Below are 19,623 nucleotides of genomic sequence, written 5' to 3' on the forward strand. Positions count from 1 at the left end.
CGACTCGGGATACTTATAAGATACTACCATGATTTTTTCAGATTTTTTGGTCAAAAAATAAATTAGGCCAAAAACCGGCCTTACCGACCCTCCCCCTTTTCAATAACTTCCGAAATAATCAACAGTTGCCAATGTTCTTGTACTCATTTTAAACTTATTTTTTCATTATATAACGATAGCTTACGAGTATAAATGGTAAAAAATTTCTTTTCGAATTGCAAGAATTTGAAATTGTAACAAAAAAGTTGGAAAAATGGCAATATTATTTTTGGTAACAAAAATATTTTTGTAAAATATATGAAACCTATAATCATGAAGTTTCTGTGGAATTTCCTCAAAAAATATATTTATTTAACTTTTATTTTGATTTTCCAACAGATAAGACGCTTTCAAATCTGTCCAACTTTTGTATTACAACTTCAAGTTCTTGCAATTCGAAAAGAAATTTTTTACAATTTCTACTCTTAATCTATTGTGATACAATGAAAAATAGCTTCAAAATGAGCTCGAGAACATTGAAAAATGCTGATTATTTCGGAAGTTATTGAAAATTTATGAAAACATTGAACTTTACACTATCTTTGCAACATCTACTTAAAAACTAGACAAATTGGTTTCACCCTGGGCTTATTTTAAACAGAATTTCGAAAACGATCAACCTGTTAAAGATAAATTTGTTTAGCTCCGGTATAATTAAAATTAAGAGAATTTATTCAATCATAAAAAAAGAGTTGGCCTAAAACTTTTGCACGGCAGTGTACGATAAGAAACATCTGGAAAACAAGATGCCATTTTTCACATATTCTTTTTAGAAAATAAAAAACTTCTATACAAAATTATAAAAGCTATACAAAACTAGTCCTTTTATTCCTTTAAATCCGTGTAAATATCTTAAAATATCTTAAAATCTCTAAAAACCCTTGAAATTCCGCGAAATATTTAGAAACCTTATACATTATGAGATCTTTTGAAATCTTTCAAATCCCTTTCGAATTAACTAAAATCTTTTAAATCCATGTAAATCTTTCGAAACCTCTTGAAATCTCTTAAAATATTTTATAATATTCGGAAATCCTTCAGTTAGTTTACTGATCAATCAGTCAGTTTTACTAATTCACCAGTAAAAAATAACTAATTTATAGTTAGAATTCCGTCACTGATTTAAATTAATAAAACTTGTAACTAATTCACATTTACGGAGTTTCAAATTCCATCAAATAATTTAAAATCTTACGAAATCCTCTAAAGCCGTGGTTATACTTTGGAATTTATTGAAATCTTTTTAAATACTTTGAAATTCCGTGAATACATCCACACTTTAAATCTCTTTAAATGCATTAAAATCCCTTAAAATATTTTAAAAACTCTTAAAATCCTTTCAAATCGTTGAAATCCGATAAAAATCGCCTGTTATTTTTCAAAATTCGTCAAAATACTTGGATAGCACAAGAAATCATTTAGAGTCCTGTGAAATACTGTAACTTAATTTGAAATATCCAGTAAAATCTTTAAAAATCACAATGAACTCTTTGAAATCCCTTAAAACTGTATACAATTCCTTCTAAAAAATAAGATTATCTTCGAAATTGTAATAGGTAATCCTTTTAAATGCATTCAAATTTGTTAAAATAAGAGTCCTTACATGGGGGGAGGGGGCGAGATTAAAAATGTCAAAAATCATCAGTAATTAATTAATGGTCGTTTACAAATTATAATCTAATTTACTCCCAATTTTTGTTCAACATTGTTTAAAATATTATGTAAGAGTAACAAACCTGAAAGGCGGGTTATTATAACAATAAGGGCAGAAAGTGTAGCTTTTTCCTCTAGATCCACTGGACCAGGACAGCATTTCAAAATCGTCAAGAGGACACTTCAATTCTTTATAAATTCGAATGTTTCCATTCTGAGGCAAGTTGTACGTTTCATTACAATGCGCACAGTGCATTCGCGACGGTTTCGTTTGAATATATTTCATATACCGACGACACTTTCCACACCTGAAATTAAGAATATTAAACAAAAAAAAAGAACAAAATACAGAGCTCAGACTCACTTCAGAGATAAAAATGGTGTAAATAGTTGTCTAAATTTGGAAAAATAGTAGAAAAATAGTATGCATTTTTTTAAATAATAATAATAATAAAGTAATAAAATTTCATTCTTTGCGAATGAAAAGTATAAGTTTCAGATAAAGAAATATAATTTGTAATATGCTCGCTCTTTTAACGAAGAAAATTAGATCAAACACATGTATAGAAAAATACATGTTATAATAAAAAATTGATTTCAAATCGTAGATTTCAAATTATTTATATCTTACGGTCCAATCGTAAATCAAAAATAAATTATGAGTCAAAAAAACATGTTCTTCGAAACTCAGATATTTATTTAATAGAAAAACTCCTTTTAAACTTCCTTACGTTTCGGTATACATGCGTACCTTTTTCAAAGGTTCTTAACCTAAATAAGTATATTAAAGATTAGTAATTTTGGTCTGAACAAATATGATGGATAATTATCTAGATTTAAATACATTGTTACCTGAGTTGCTGATGGTTCAAAATAGTCAAACAGATAAAATTTCAGTCAAAAAAAAAAAAAAAAAAAAAAAAAAAAAAAAAAAAAAAAAACATTTAAATCAAGTTTTAAAACAATTATTTAAAATTTAGTCATTTAGAAGTCTCAAAAATACTGAGAATTCAATCGATTGGACTACATTTTTAAAAAATATAGTGCGAGAAAACCAAATTAGCGTAGGTCAGAACGGACGAACAGAAATTGACAGTTTCAGAAATACATGAAGAATACGTAATGAACGATGATATAATAGGCAGGTTTTCATTGAAAACCACTGATGAGAAAGCGTGTAATTGAGTTTAAATTTGAAATGAGAAATTTAAAAAATGTGTATATGTACACATACATACATATGCATACATCTATACACACATATGCATACACATATATACGTATTAGAGATGATTAATATTAAAAACATTATTTTATAATAATCTGATAAATTTTATTAATATTTAGAATTTCAGTCTGTAAATTAACTGAAATCTTACGATATTTGTTTATAAAAATAGACTCAATGATACGTCGTTGATAAGTATTTTTTTCTGTAGCTAATGTTTTAATACTTTTAAAATCAAAGTAATGATTGAAATTCCAAGAATGTTGCGACAGACCTGTGTTAAAATTCCCAACTTCACAATCTCTTTTATGTTCAGCAATTCTAGTTTTTAATCTCCTGCCAGTTTCACCTATATAAGCTTTATTACAACATTTACATTTAATTAAATAAATAACACCAGATAAATTTTCAATGGAATCGACGTCCTTTCTCTTTAACAAATAATTATCTAAGGTATTAGTGTTTTTAAAATAAACATTGATATTAAATGTTTTAAGTGAATTTCTTACCCTTTCTGATAGGCCCTGAATGTAAGGCAAAGTAACATTTAAATTAAATCTATTGTAAGCATCACTCTAATTACTTTTCTTATTAGTTTTATTACTGTTATTGTAAATCTCATGAATGCGTTCTGTAATGATGTCATTTACAAACTCAAGAGGATACTTATTCTGTACTAAAGTAGTTTTTAATAGATTTAAATTTTCTTTTCTCAATTGAATGTCAGATAATTTTACACATCTATTTACTAAACCCTTAATTAAACCAATTTTATGTCCAAATCAATTTTTGTGAATTATAGTTTGAGTATCTACCAGAACCAAGAAGGTTTTTTATACCAATTAGTTAATAAATCACCATTTGGAGTTTTTATAGGTTTTAAATCAAGATAGTTAATAACATTATTAATATCACATTCATGAGTGAAATTTATACAATCTTCAATACTATTAAACGCATTTAAGAAAACTTGAATTTTATCTGTAGGAATAATGGCTAAAATGCCGTCGACATATCGTTTGTACAAAATAGGTGTGAAATCCAGCAATTGTAAAGCTCTTTTTTCGACATCTTGTAAAACTAAATCAGAAACTACTGGAGATAACGGTGAACCCATAGAGCAACCCGAAATTTGTTTATAAAATTTATTATTAAAGGAGGAGTATGACTATCGAATGGGTTTTTGGTACATTTATATTTTTTAAACAATCTTTAAGTTCCCAACTATTTTTTACAAATGAGTCAGTGTTCGTAGAAACTGGTTTTAAAATATTTGAAATATACTTTGGTAATTTATAAGCTGGGGAGCCAACAGTAGAAACAATTAGTCTCGAACTTAAATTGGGTTTGTGAAATTTAGAGAGAGCATAAGCTTTTGATATAACACTATTGTGAGTTTTTAAATGGTATGCACATTGATCGTTAATTAATCTTTTATTTTCCCATCTAGTAGCTATGTCATTACATTTATTTTCAATATTTGGAACCATACTAGTTTTAATATTCTTGTATAAAATATCATTCTTAAGGATGTTTTCAACTGCAATGTTATAATCGTCGCTATTTGCTGCAACCGTTAAGTTACTTTTATCAGCCTTCGAACAGTTTTTCGAATATTGAATTGTAAATCTTCTTCTTTCATATTTTTGATAGAATTTTCAATATTAGCAACTAAAATATTGATAGGAATTCTATTAACATTTAAAGGAACTCCAAAATTGTTTCCTAATGCTAAAACTTCAGCAACATCATCAGGGATTTCAACTGTTGATAAATTCTTAAAACATTTGTTTAATCTGAAATTAGTAATCTCTCTATTAGAAACTAAAGACCTGTTTTTTAATAAGTCAAATTTGTTATACACTCATCACGTTTTGATTATTTTAGATTACGAAGACTTAAATCTTGTGAATCAAAAAACTTGTTTAAAGAACCATCAGATATAACTCTTGAGAAACGATATTGTAATTAATTTGAATACTGACATAATTTTTGAATATTTTTCACAATGTTTTCAATTTCTAAACGTAGACATTTTGTGTGGAAATTGAATTTAGTTTTTTGAAATTTTGAGATTAAATTATAATTTAAATTAGTTACATTATTTTTACTTAAATTTTGTTGAATGTGTTGGAAATAAGGCATTATTTCTACACCTTATTAAGAAAGTACGCTGTTCCTTAAGAATAACTAAGTTTCTATTGGTGTGTAACCAATCTCCAATTTGTTGTCTTGTGACTTTTCTTCTTTATATAATAAAACCCTATATATTTTAAAGTAATATTTTCACAAATATTTTCACAAAAACAAGAAAAAAGAATTTTCAACAAAAACGAATTTTTAACCAATAACAATGATTTCCTGTAAAAGAAGCGAATTTTCAACTAGTAACGATCAATTCACAACCAAAAAAGTTAAATCTTTAACAAAAAAAAAAAGATCCATTTTTAATAAATAAATAGAATCATTAAATTTTAAGTGAAAAAAAAGTTTGGGGAAAAAAATATGAATTTTTAAACGAAATAGTTGAATTCTGAACAAAATATACGAATTTTCAATTAAAATGTTGTATCTTCAATTGAAATAATTAATTTTTTAACTGCAAAAGTTTAATTACAAAAAAAAGTTCAATTTAAAAAAGCAAAACAATTTTAAGCCTAATAGCTATTTTTCAACTAAAAAAAGACCAATTTGCAACCAAAAATATGCATTTTTAATCACAAATAGAATAGTTAAATTATCAGTTGAAAACAATTTATTTTTGAACCAAAAAAAACCTAATTTTTAGCAAAATATGTAGTTAAATTTTCAACAAAAATTATACGTTTACAACTTAAATGATAAATCTTCGACTAAACTGATGAATCTTCAACTGAGAAAGTTGAATCTTCAATTTGAAAAGTAGAAATTTAAATGAAAAAAACGAATTTTAAACTAAAATTGAAGAGTAAACGTCTCAGTAACCGTGATGCCAATTTTCATGATTTTTATTTAATTTTAATTCATCTAATTTCTTTTTTCTATTACAAAATGGAATAGTTGAATTTTAAACCAAAAAGATTAACTTTCTACAAAAATATTACTTTTCTAACAAACAAAAATGTTTAAATTTAAATGTAATATCAGAATTCATGAAATTTTTCGATTATACTCACATTTAGAAGGTAGGGGATAGGATTTTCAGTTAACAAACTTCATTTTTAAACAAACAAAAAAAATGAATAATTTTTTTACTAAAATGATGAGTTTTCAACCAGATAATACAATTTTTCAACAAAAAATGAAATAGATCAATTTTCAGTTAGGAAAAATAATTTGCAGCAAACTGATGAATTTTCAACTAGAAAAATCAATCTTCAACTAAAATATTTCAATTTTAATCGAAAAAGATCAAGTTTGCATTCAAATTAACCTTAAATTGGAATAGTTGAATTTTAAACTAGGAAGATTAATTTATAAGAAAAAATACGATATTTCAACAAAATAGAGAAATTTTCAACTAAAATAATCGAATGTTCAATTGAGCATGTGGATTCCATAACGTTCTTAGCGCCTGGACATTGTTGCTGGTGCATGGAATACTACTTCATAAACATGATAAGATGCTTACATGAATTTTGTAAACAATTTATGATTATTCTTAATAATATTAAATTTGCATAATGCTAGAAAGTTCCTTTTTTTATTTTTAACTTTATGTTCAATTTCCATTTAGATTGAGGTGAAAATAGAATTAAAATTGCAAAATTATTTGTTTAAATAATTTATTATTATTGTTAATAATATTTAATTTGAATAATGCTAGAAAGTTGCGGTTTTTTTGAGATTGTTAACTTCTCGTCTAATTTCGGATTATACTGAGGTGTATAACTAATTAAAGTTGAAAAATTAATTGCTTAAGTCATTTATTATTATTGCTAATAATACTCAATTTGAATAATTCTATAAAATTGGGATTTTTTCTTAAATTTTCAACTTTTTGCCAACTTCATGGGCATTACATGATATCTTCAAAATTTTGTTCTAGTTTTGTCAAGAATAATAATATAATCTTTAAAACGAACGAGCAAATGAATTTAAAAAAAATGTTTATTTAACTGAAAAAGGCAGAAGAAAGTTGGACATTCCAGAAAAACAGCAATTTTCTTGCACGTATCTAAGAGAAAATAGTTATAAACAAAAATTAATTAATTAAAGAACGATTTTTGTTTAAATTGCATTAATTAAAACCATACTAAGTGAAAAGTGGACAAAAAGTTGAACAATTCACAAAAAAACGCAAATACCTAGCAATTATATAGCAGAAGATAGTTATAAACAATAATAATTTGTGTATTAAATTAGGTTTGTTCGATTGTTTAAATTACAAAGTGGATAAAAAGTTGAAAATTGCAGGAAAAACCGCAATTTTCTAGCATTATCAAAACTGAACATTATTAACAATAAATATAAATTGAACAATTCACGTAAGCGAGTTCGAGCGCTAAGGACGTTATGCAATTCACACGCTATATTAAAATAGTTACATTTTCGGTTAAAAAAGAAACATTTGCAACAACGAGAATTCAAAAAAGTAGTTACATTTTCAAATGAAAGGATGAATTGTCAACTATATTAAAATTATAAATCCTTAACTGAAATGATGAATCTTTAACTAAAATAACTATATTTTTTAGGAAAAGATTTGTTTTCAAACAAGATTAATTTATACCAAAAAAGAATAATTTAGAATAAGAAAAGATAATTATGCAGCCAAAATATGAGTAGTTAAACTTTTAGTTACAAAAATTAATGTTCAACAAAAAAGATGAATTTTTAACTAAAATTATGGAATATTCAACTGAAATACATAGTTAAATTTTCAATTTATAAACAATTAATTTAAAACAAGAAAGAATTAAAATAATTAAAGAAATTAATTTTCAAGTAAAATGACGAATCTTCAACAAAAAAATTAATTTTTAATAAAAGAAATGATCTTTTAGCCAATTAAATTTTCATTACAAAAATTATGAATTGAATTCAACCAAAAAAGACGACTTTTCAACATAAATTAAATTTTAAACTAAGAAAAACTTTTAGTTAAGAGAGAGAAAAACTAGAAACAAACTGTTGAATATTCAAGCAACTAGATGAATTGAAAACCAACAAGAATTTTTTACCAAAAAGAACAAATTTTCAACAAAATGCATTAGTTATCACCAACAATAAAATAGTTAAATTTTAGTTTTAAAAAATTGCAATAAAAAATATATAACAAAATTTAATCTTTTAACCAAATAGTTTTATTTTCAATCAAAAAAATTAATTTTTAGCTCAAATGATGAATCTTTAACTGAAATTCAAAATGTTTAACTATTTATGTTTGCAATGAGAAATAAAATTTGATTTTGTAAAAATTTGATTTGAAATTGTAAAACATCAATAAAAAAGTTTAAAATTTGTATTATTCTTAATTTAAAAATTTCTTAAATTTAAAAAATCTGCGAGGAAAAAGGAAAAATGCCCAATTTGATATCTGATACTCTTGAATGTTATTAAATTTAATTGCTGATTTTCAAAACTCTTTCAATTCGATACCGAATCAAATTTTGAACGATATTCAATTAAAAAAATATCGCTTTCATTTGTAAATCACACTTGGAAACAGTACGACTGTAATATGTATTTCTTTACTTTTTAATAATGGAATTCGAAATTACTCGACTGTGAGCGTTTTCAGAATTGAAATGTTCCAACAATAAATGTTACCTAAAAAAATGGTGCAATTTTAAAAGATTTTTCTTCAGAGCGAGAAAAGCAGAAAATGTCGTACAATCTAGCGCTTATTAAATTAAATATTATTAAAAAAATTAAATAAAGAATAATTTCATTGGCAAAGTGAGGAAAAAATGGCATTCGCGCTTTTTTGTCAAAATAGGAGCATTGTTTTAGAAAAATGTCATATAGCATCAGTAAATACGTGAATCCAAGCCCTGAAAATATATTAAAATCTCATTTATATTTATATTTAATGACTCAATCCTACCTAGAATGAGACTTTCCAGAAGCCGAAAGGGGTGAGAAAGTGACTTCAAATAACTGATCCATCGCTTCAATGTTCTGGACAAAGTAGGTGAATTTTTGCTTGAAAATCTCGACAGTGTGTTGCAAAACTGCATTGAAATCTATTCGGCCGATAGCAATCAGATTTAGTTGTTCCTCAACTGCAGATCTCATCGTAGGTAAAACTAACTCCGGATCTATCTGCAAATTTCCATAATTTTTCTAAAACACTAGAGCAGGGTTGCCAAAGAATCCTAATTTACGAATTCCCTTATTTTTTTCAGATTAATTTATTTCTTATTTTTCTTGAACTTCCTAAATTGTTCTTTTATTTATAAAAACAATTAGTTTATAAAAAAAATAACTTTCATTGCAAAACCCACGGGTTTTTCACATATATTATAAATTGCGGATGTCGACAAATACCAGCAAACCTTTTAGCAAGAAATTAATTGATTACAGATAAGCGTTTTATTGCACACTAGCAGCAAATGCACACGCACAAATCGCGCTTTCCTGTCTCTCAATTTCCATTTACTAACATGAAAATACGCAAATTTAAAAATGCATTATTAAAAACAAATCTTTTAATATAAAGTTTTAAATAGTTTTGAAATAATAGTTAATAATAAATAATTTGGAATTGCAAGCTCTTGAAATTTAAAAACATAGACCCACGATTTTGGAAAATTTAAATAGAAAAAGGAGTTAAATTGTATAATTTCAAAGTTAAAGCCCTAAAAATTAAAGAATTTTTATTTGATTTGAAGTATCACGAAATTAGAATGATCTTAGATTAAAAACTTAAAAATATGAGAATGTAAAAACGGTAAAAATGGTATATTTAAGATTAAAATTTTGGAAATTGGATGGTTTAAAATTAAGAGTAATTGAAATTGTATTATTTATAATTAAAAGCGTTTGAATCAATAATTCAAGATCGAAGACTTTTAAATTTAAATAATTCGAATTTAAAGCGATTGAAATTTGATAATTTAATATTGAAAACTAAATTGAATCTTTCTAATGCCAAGCTTCTGATATTCACGAAATTTAAATTGTCATGATACAATAAAATTACAAGTTAACATTAAAACTTATTAGAAGACGTTTTTTAAAATAAAAAATGAATTAAATTATTTAAATTAAAAACCTTTTGAAATATATAGTAATTTTAAATGGAAAACGTTAAAAATAAAACAATGTATACGCCCAAACGTTGAAACTTAAACGAATGAGAACTTCATTTAAAATTCAACAAAACTTTAGTCAACAAAAATATTGTGTTATTAAAACTTTTTATACTCACTTTAAAATTTCGATTATTGGAAGTAAATTAAAATCGCTTAAAATTAGCTTTGTCAAATAAAAAGTCATCGTTATTTTCACCATTACAAATTGCAGAATTTTAAATAATGCGAGAAACACTGTAAACCTTCAAAGTTTAATTATTCTAAACATATTCAAAATTATATAATTTCTTGTTGTTAACTTTCAAGAACTACAAAATGCGCAAATTATGAAATACGGGAATCAAAATAGATGAAAAAAGAGAACTTTTCAACCAGAAATGTAATAGTTAAATTTTTAATTGCAACAACTAAGTTTCAACAAACAAAAAAGTACTTTCAACAGCATAGTTAAATTTTCAACTAAAGTGGTGAATCTTCGATAATAAAAGATTTACTTATCTACGAAAAGTGCAAAAGTTGATATTTCCATTGAAAAAGTATTATAATGTTCGATCAAAAACTGTTGAATTTCCAGGCCAACCAGACAAATTTCCAGCAAAAAAGTGAAGTTTTCTACCTTAAAGTATGAACTTCCTACTAAAATACTTGAATTTTCAACCTAAAATAGACGAATTTTCAACTAAAAAGATAAATTTTCAAGCCCAAATGGAATATTTAAATTTTGAGTTAAAAAAATTAATTCTCAAGTAAAAAAAAAATTAATTTTCAACAAGATAGGAAAATTTCCAATCAAAAAAATTAATGATTACCTAAAATTATGAATCTTCAAAAAAATATAAAAAAATGTAGCCAAGCATTTGAATTTTTACTTAAATCAAAATAAATTTTTAAAATAGAATAATAATTTCATTAAAACAATCATTTTTAACAAAATAAAATAAATTTGTAACAAAATAGTTAAATTTTGAACTAAGCAGGTGAATTTACAACCAAGAGACTAAAATCTTGAACAAAACAGATTAATTCTTAAGAAAAGTACATGAATTTAAAAAAAAATGTGTTTTTTTCACAAAACAATTGAATTTTCAATCCCAAAATATGAATTGTTAACAAAAAAGTTGATTTTCAAACAGATATAATGTTTGTATATAAAATTGTTGCCATAAAGACGAAATTTCCAGAATACAATCGCATTTTCAACCTAAAAAGGTGATTTCTTACGAAACATGCAATAGTTGATATTTGACTCAAAACTAATTTTCAGAAACAGGGTGGCCGATTTAATCGACGAAATAAATTCCCGGCAATTTATCGGGAATTTCCAGGTTCGCGAACATTTTTCACGGTCAATAGAATTAAAAAAATCGAACATTAAAGCTAAAAAAATTTCCACTGGAGGTAATAAAAACTGAGCTGCAAACGAAAGCACTCAAAGTGGAGACAATAAATTTTGAACTTTAAACATTTTAATTTTAAAGTTTTCAATAAACAAATTTTTTATTCAAATGCTCAATAATTTACGCGTACAAAATTGAAGGTCCTAATATTTTTCAATATAAAAAAATATCAATGCAAATTATCATTTTCAATGCTCTAAATTAAAAAATCATTATTATTTTTGAAAATTTTCTCAGAACTTCTAAATATCTGTCAAAATGAATTGAATTTTTTGTACAATTTTCAGAAAATCCTACAAATTTTAGAAAAATTCTTTACAATTTGGATGTATAAATAACAATTGAACATTTATTATTTATAGGCGAAATTTGAGTAATTTAAAAGATTTGTAGAAGTTTTGAAAAGATTCAAACTTAATGTAAAACTAGAAGTGATAGGCTAATATAAAAAAAATTTAGATTTTCGCAGATTTCAAACAAACAAAAATTAGATTATTTTCAAGAATTGTGAAAGGCTTCACAAGAATAAAAACATTTTCTTAAGATTCCTAGGAATTTTTCCCCTAGTTTTTCAAAGACTTAAACATAATTTTCAAAAAAGATTATAGAAGATTTTAGGAAAACTTTTTAAAATATGCATGATCATTTTTAATTTTTTTAATCTCCTAAATATCTCTTAAAATTACTGAAATTTTTTCTAAAAAAGTTCATTTGTAAATTATACATCAAAATTTAAAAACTTCACTTAAAAATTAAGCATTTTTCAAGTATAACAATTAAAATTTTAACGTTCAAAGTTTAAAAGCTTTTCGAAATTATAACAATTCCAGGTTTTCTATGTCAAACAATTCAGTTAAAGATTCTTTATTTTTTAATATTTGGTTTCAATTTACTTGTCTTAAATAAAAATTCAAATATTGCTAAATATTCAATACTTAATCTTTGTTTTGATTAAAAATTTCAAATTTAATGGGTTGAAAATTGAATATTTTAGACTGAAACAATATTTTTTATTTAATAAAATCCTTTAATTGAGAATATATTATTAGGAAGTTATTTTTAAGTTGAAAATAGTTTATAAACTTTCAGTCTGAACCCGTTTAAGTTTTCACGTTTATATCTTAAAATTCTTAAATTATTAACTAGTTTAAAATCGTTTTATCAAATCGTTTTTCTTCACTTTTTATTAAAGTACAGATAAATTTACAAAAAATTTATTTATTTATTAAATAAAAATGTTTTTTATCCTAAATTTTCAAAATCAAAGGCTCTTATTTTTTATTTGTTTAAGTCTTTGAGTATTTAAAAATTCTTAAAATTAAAAATGTAAGCTTAGAAATAAAAACTTTAAAGGGAAAATGTTTAAAGTGAAAAAATTTGAATTATGCATTGTAAGCTAAATAATAGCATGATTGAAAAACATAACAATTCCACTAATTATTTTTAAAATGTTGAAATCGAACGTGCACAGATTTTTCTTGTACGAATCTGTAAAATTTCCGGTAAAAAAAAAATTCACTGTCATTTCCCGGTCTTAAAAAATATCCGGTTTCCCGGTCGAGCGGCTACCTTGAGAAAGAAAAAAAAACAGACTAATTTTCAACAAAAATATGCAATTTCTCTGCAATTTCAAGCAAAAAGAATGACTTTTTAAGAAAATTGGAGAATTTTCAACAAAATAATAAAATAAACATCAACTTCAGTTTAGCGGCAATTCACTGACCTGTCGCAACCCTGTCGAAACAAACACAAAATTTTCATATTTCAAGAGGAAGATAAGAAAAGAAAAGCTTACTTTTTGGTAACCATGAACCAAAACGATCCCCAGGGACGTTGGAACCAGCTTCCTGCCAGCTGCGACAGTAACGTAATTTCTGATACAGATATTGTTGATATGCACAGGTATCGAAGCATCAGTCCCGATACCATGTTTTTCCATCAGAGAAATCAACTCTGATTCTGTGAGATAATCCGGGGGCTGGGTGTAGCATTCAAGCAACTTCGCCTAAATCAAAATGATAATCAGTGGTGGCATCAGAGAATAAATCAATAATTAAGTTTTAAAATCAAAACTGACAAAACTTACATCCTGAATATTGACCTTATCTCCAACAGTGAGTTTAGGAAGGGATTCGCTATTACTAAGCGCCTGCCATGTGAGAAGACTCGTATATCCAGGATCAATCAAAGAATGGCCTGTCGCCGTAAAAGTTTCCATTCCTATTTCAAATTTAATCGTCGTACTCAGGTATTTACAATCTCTTGCCAACTGCAATAGAAATCAAATCAAGTTTATTACTATATTTTGCAATCTGACCCCGGCGATGTTACGGCATTTTTTTGTGACTTAAATATATTGTTTTCTAAGACAAAATATGAGACATGGAGCTACTTGGGATATTTAGATGAGTTATGAAAAGAAATGTAGAGTAATTTACACTCTTTCAAATCCATTAAAGAAAATTGAACGTTTTTTCAAACAGTCAAAATGGCGTACATTTTTCGAATAAAAAAATAATGATATTTCTCAAAAGGACCACGTTTGACTTTAATTTTGATTTTTTTCAGATTTTGAACTCGAAATTTTTCTACATAAATTGACAAAAAATCCCATTTAATAAGAAAAATCATGGAAAATCTTATGCGAATTAAGAACCAATTGTGCTTTTTCACTTTTACGGTTAAATTAAGACTTCCAATTTATTTGATTATTATAAAAAAAAAAAAGTTTTCTAAGAAGATTTACAAATTAGAGCATTTTTCTGTTATCTTAATACATTTCGTAGGAAATTATTGGCATCTTGAATAAAAAAACTATTCGATTCCGAAAAATATTTACAATTTGTCAACAACTTTAGGATTATGTTCGTGTTTCACCTAAAACTTGTATCTTTAAAAAAAAATATTGATTTTCCTTTAAAATAATCAAATTTACAAGCTTATAAAATTTTGGGGTGTTAATAATTTTATTCGGAAATTAAAATTTAATTCGAACAAGATTTAAAACCTTTTAATAATTTTAGATTACGTTGTGTTTTTCTTCTTAAATTTACATTTAAAAAAAAAAAATTATTAGATTTCGAAGAATATTTACAATTTTTAAACAACTTTAGTATTATTATTAGATTAATGCCTTTTGTTTAAAATAATAGAATGTACAAGCCTGAAGAATTTCGCATTGTGTTAGCGATTGATATTAAGTGTTTTGTTTAGGAAATTGGTATATCTAATTATAAAAATTATCTTTAAAATAAGATTTACATTTTTTGAACAATCGTAGGTTTTGTTAATATATCGTTTATTTTAAACAGAAAACATTAGGTCTAAAAGAAGAGTTACAGTCTTCAATAAATTTTCGTTATGATGTGTTAGTATGTTTCATCTAATTTTGCCATTTTCATTCAAAAACTAATTATATTTCCAAGAATCTTTACAATATTTGAACGATTGCGTTAGTATTTTTATCGGAAATTGGTATTTTAGAATGAAAATGCAACGTTTTGGTAGTTTATACAAATATGTGGTATATCAATATTCTGAAGTGAAGATCCTTCAATTTAAAGACTGCGCGAGACGAAAAAAAACAATCGAGCCTGTTTGTTTTCTAGTTTTTTTAAAAACAAAAGAAACTTCTCTTATATTTTATCTTTTACCCAGGAAAACAATATATATTAGCCCAGAACAAATTCCGTGACATCACCAGGGTCAGACTGCCCAATCTCATATGAAATCGATCATCTTCAAATAACAAACCGTAGCGATGAAATGCCTCGTTATATAATCGTATAATCTCCAAGCATCGCCGTCTAGTTCATTTCTGGAAGCGTGTTTCATCGGCGTAATCGGTGGATGGTCACCTGCATCATGTCCCTTTTTCGGCCTATTTATTCCAGCAGCGAGTATCCTCCGAACATCGTCTCCCCAATCGGAATTATTCTGTTGTTGCTTTAATGTTGCTCTGAAGTAGATATTCAATTAAGATATCACATCGATTTTAATGGCAAAAAATGGCGTTTTAAATATTTTAAGCAATTTAGGGAGACTCAGGGTAGCCATTTTAATGAACGACATAAATTCCCGGTCATTTCCCGGTTCGTAAACATTTTTCACGGTCAATTAAATTTTAAAAATGAAACACTAAAGCTACCAAATTTTCCACTTGAGGTAATAAAAACTGAGCTTTAAATGAAAGCATTCAAAATGGAACTGTTAAATTTTGAACTTTTAAACTTCAAATTTAAAAGTTTTTAAGTAAAAAAATTTTTATTCAAATGCTCAATAATTTACGCGTATAAAATTGAAGTTATCAACATTTTTCAATATAAAAAATGTAAATCCACGTTATCATTTTCAATGCTCGAAATTAAAAAATCAATGATTGAACTTTAAAATTTTCAAAATTATATAATTTTAAGAAATTTTAAGCTAGAAACATCAAATATTGAAAAATTTTAAAAAATTTAACTGAGCAGTTCTTAAATGATAAACTCAATTATTTTCTTTTTAAATAGTTTAAACACCCTTCAAAAGCTTCAAAATTTTATTTCAAAATCTTGAGAAATCTAGAAGTTGTTTAAAATTTGTTTTGTATTTAAAATTATTTTGGAAATTTTTTCAGAACTTCTAAATATCTGTCAAAATGAGTTAAATTTTTTCTACCATTTTCAGAAAATTCTGTCAATTTTAGAAAATTTCTTTACAATTTGAATGGATAAATAAAAATTCAACATTTATTATTTGTAGGCGAAATTTGAGTAATTTTAAGAGATATGTAGAAGTTTTGAAAAAATTCAAACTTAATGTAAAAATTGAAATGATAGCCTAATAAAAAACAAAATGTAGAATTTCGCAGATTTTAAACAAAAAAAAATTAATTATTTTCAAGAATTGTGAAAGGCTTCAAAAGAATATAAACATTTTTTTAAGATTCCTAGGAAAATTAAAAATAACTTTTCATTTTGAAAAATTATTTTAAGAGAATATTTAAAAAAAATTTCAAAGATTTAAACAAAATGTTCAAAAAAGATTCTAGAAGATTTTAACAAAACTTTCTAAAATTTGCATGATAATTTTTTATCTTTTTAAAACTTCTAAATATTTCTTAAAATTACTCAAATTGTTCCTACAAATGTGTATTTATAAATTATACATCAAAATTTAAAAACTTCACTTACAAATTAAGCATATTTAAAATACAACAATTAAAATTGTAACGTTCAAAGTTTAAAGGCTCTTAGAAATTTTATCGATTCCAGGTTTTCTCTGTCAAACAATTCAGTTGAAGATTCTTTACTTTTAAATATTTGGTTTCAATTTACTTGTCTCAAATAAAAATTCAAATATTGCTAAATATTCAATAATTAATCTTTTTTTTTAATTAAAAATTTCAAATTGAATAGGTTAAAAATTGAATATTTTAGACTAAAACAATATTTTAAATTTAATAAAATCCTTTAATTAAGAATATATTATTATGAAGTTATTTTTAAGTTGAAAATAGTTTATAAACTTTCAGTCACAAGCATTTAAAAATTCTTTAAATTAAAAATGTAAACTTCGAAATGAAAATTTTGAATCGAAAATTTTGAAATACGCATTGTAAGCTAAATAATAGCATATTTAAAAAACATAATAATTCAACTAATTATTTTAAAACGGTTGAAATCGAACGTGGACAGATTTTTCTTCTGCAAATTTGTAAAATTCACGGACAAAAAAAATTCACTGTCTTTTCCCGGTATTAAAAAATTCCCGTTCATTTCCCGGTTCAGTGGCCACTCTGTTAATTAATATATCAAAAATATATCAATTATTTTCGTTGTAAACGAGGTTCCAAGGAATTTCAAAACATTTGAAAGATTTCCATGGATTTGAAAGTATTTCATAAGATTCCAAGGGATTAGAACTCAATTTTTCCAGAACATTTTACTGGATTTCAAGAGAATTTAAGGAATTTTAAGAGATTTCGAGATAAATCAAAAGACATAACTGGTATTTAAAGCATAACGAAATATCTTTACGGAGTTTGAAGGATATCAGGAGATTTTAATGGAATTTTAACAGATATTAAGATATCTAAAGGAGTTTCCAAGATTTCACAGGATTTTGAAGAATTTTCAAGAAATTTTTAAGATTTCAAGCGATTCTAAAGATTTTCAGTTTTTAAAGGGTTTAAAAGAATTTTAGGTGATTTAGAAATATGTTAAGGGATTTTAAACGAGTTTAAATGATTTCATGCGGTGCCGAAATATTCTCACGAATTTTGAAGGACATCAGGAGGTTTTAATGGAATTTCGAAGATTTGAAGGAATTTAAAGAGACTTAATAAGATTTAAAAAGAATTCAGAGGATTTTAAGGAATTATTAGAGATTTTAAGAGATTTTAAGAGATTTAAAAGAGTTTCGATGATTTTACAAGATTTTAAAGGATATCCGAATATTGAAAGAGATTTCAAAACATTCACTAACAAAACTAAAAATGGAACAATTAAAATTGTAAAATTCAAGGCTATTTCAAACAATTCAGTTTCAAATTATACATTTTTTATTGTTCGATTCATAACTGCTAATTTTAAATTGGAAGTAAAATGTTCTTAAATGTTAAAAAATGATTATATTTTTTTAATAAAAATTTTCAAATTGAATGGGTTAAAAATATAATATTTTATACAGAAGCTATTTTAAAATTAAAAATAGTTTATAAAATTTCAATAGGATGTTTACACTTGTTTGAGTACTAAAGATTTTGAATTGAACCAGTTTAAATCTTAACGTTAAGATACGTAAGTTGTTTAATATTCAAGAAATTCAGCATTGTCAGCAATTATTATTCAATTTCTAATACTCGAATTACAGTTGAATTAAAAAAAATCATTTAATAATTTATATTTACAATTGACAAATTAAAAACGTTTTTGGTTAGAAATTGTTTAACAAGGAGATAATCCGAGTTGGAACTTTTTTTAATCTCAGAAATTTCCTAACCATTCCTACCTGAGTCAGTTATTAGTCAGAGTCCGTCAATTAATTGGCCAAATCATTATTTCCCAACGGCAACCCGTTTACTAAACAAGCTACTTTCTCAGCAACTTTTTTTTATGGCCTGACATTATTGAATTCTCATGTGAAAGTATGGAAATTTTAACAAGGTGTCTACTTAAATATTGAGAAAAAATTCGCCCGACCATATCAGGTGTTCTCCAGGTATGTCAAAATTTTTTCACGCATAACTTTTTGGTTTTCAAACAAAAAGATTAATTTTCAACAACAAAAATATACAATTGTTCAACAAAATACATCAATTATCAACCAAAAACCTGATTTTTCAAATAAAAAAAGTTTGATTTTTAGTTAAATAGTTATATTTTCAGATAAAAAATTAATTCTCAACCAAAGAGATGCATTTTTAACTAAAATGACGGAATATACAACAGATATAATTAAATTTTTATTTAAAACTAAAATATTTTTCAACCAGATTGATGCACCTTCAACTGAAATAGTTAGATTTTTCGTAAAAAAAATAATGTTCAGCTAAGGAAAAAAATGAATTTTCAACAAAATAGCCCATTTTTCAATCGTGTGAGTTAAATTTTCAATTAAAAGGACGTATATTCAACCCAGAAAGTTAATTGTTAACAAATAAGCTTAATTTTCAACCAAGCAATTAAATTTTTATTCCAAAAGAGATGAATTCCGAACGAAACATTTATTAGTTGATATTTTAACCAGAAATCATTTTGATTATTACTAAAAAAACTGTTAAATTACCCTAAAATATTAGTTTTCATCATGTCTTCCATTTTAAACTAAAATTGGTATAGTTAAATTTTCAGTTAAAACAAAAGTACTAATAATAGGGTTTTTTCAGGTAAAAAATTCGCTTTTTTTCTTGAATTTTTAACAGTTAAAGATGAGGGAAAATTGAATATTAAGTTTTTAAGTTTCAAGAGTTGTTCTTTAAATTCAAAATACGAGGGTAGTTCAATAAGTCCTTAGAATGACCAACAGATGGCGCGCGAATCGCTCCAAATCATCTGTTTTCAGTCAGCACCACTCCCGGCTAGAT

The 19,623-nt window shown here is 25.2% G+C and overlaps 1 protein-coding gene across 1 annotated transcript in view; it reads right to left on the reverse strand.

Moving 5' to 3' along the window:
• The window catches only part of LOC117172905 (DNA topoisomerase 3-beta-1), a 34,340-nt gene that overhangs the window by 9,248 nt on the left and 5,469 nt on the right, over positions 1 to 19,623 (reverse strand). The window contains exons 8-12 of the mRNA XM_033361201.1: positions 15,309 to 15,513; positions 13,642 to 13,824; positions 13,351 to 13,560; positions 8,949 to 9,166; positions 1,776 to 2,000 (exon numbers count right to left, since the gene is read on the reverse strand). Coding sequence (XP_033217092.1) covers positions 1,776 to 2,000; positions 8,949 to 9,166; positions 13,351 to 13,560; positions 13,642 to 13,824; positions 15,309 to 15,513 — 1,041 coding nt within the window. The remainder of the gene's footprint in view (positions 1 to 1,775; positions 2,001 to 8,948; positions 9,167 to 13,350; positions 13,561 to 13,641; positions 13,825 to 15,308; positions 15,514 to 19,623) is intronic.

This window comes from Belonocnema kinseyi, chromosome 5 (genome assembly GCF_010883055.1).
Source record: "Belonocnema kinseyi isolate 2016_QV_RU_SX_M_011 chromosome 5, B_treatae_v1, whole genome shotgun sequence".
NCBI lineage: Eukaryota > Metazoa > Arthropoda > Insecta > Hymenoptera > Cynipidae > Belonocnema > Belonocnema kinseyi.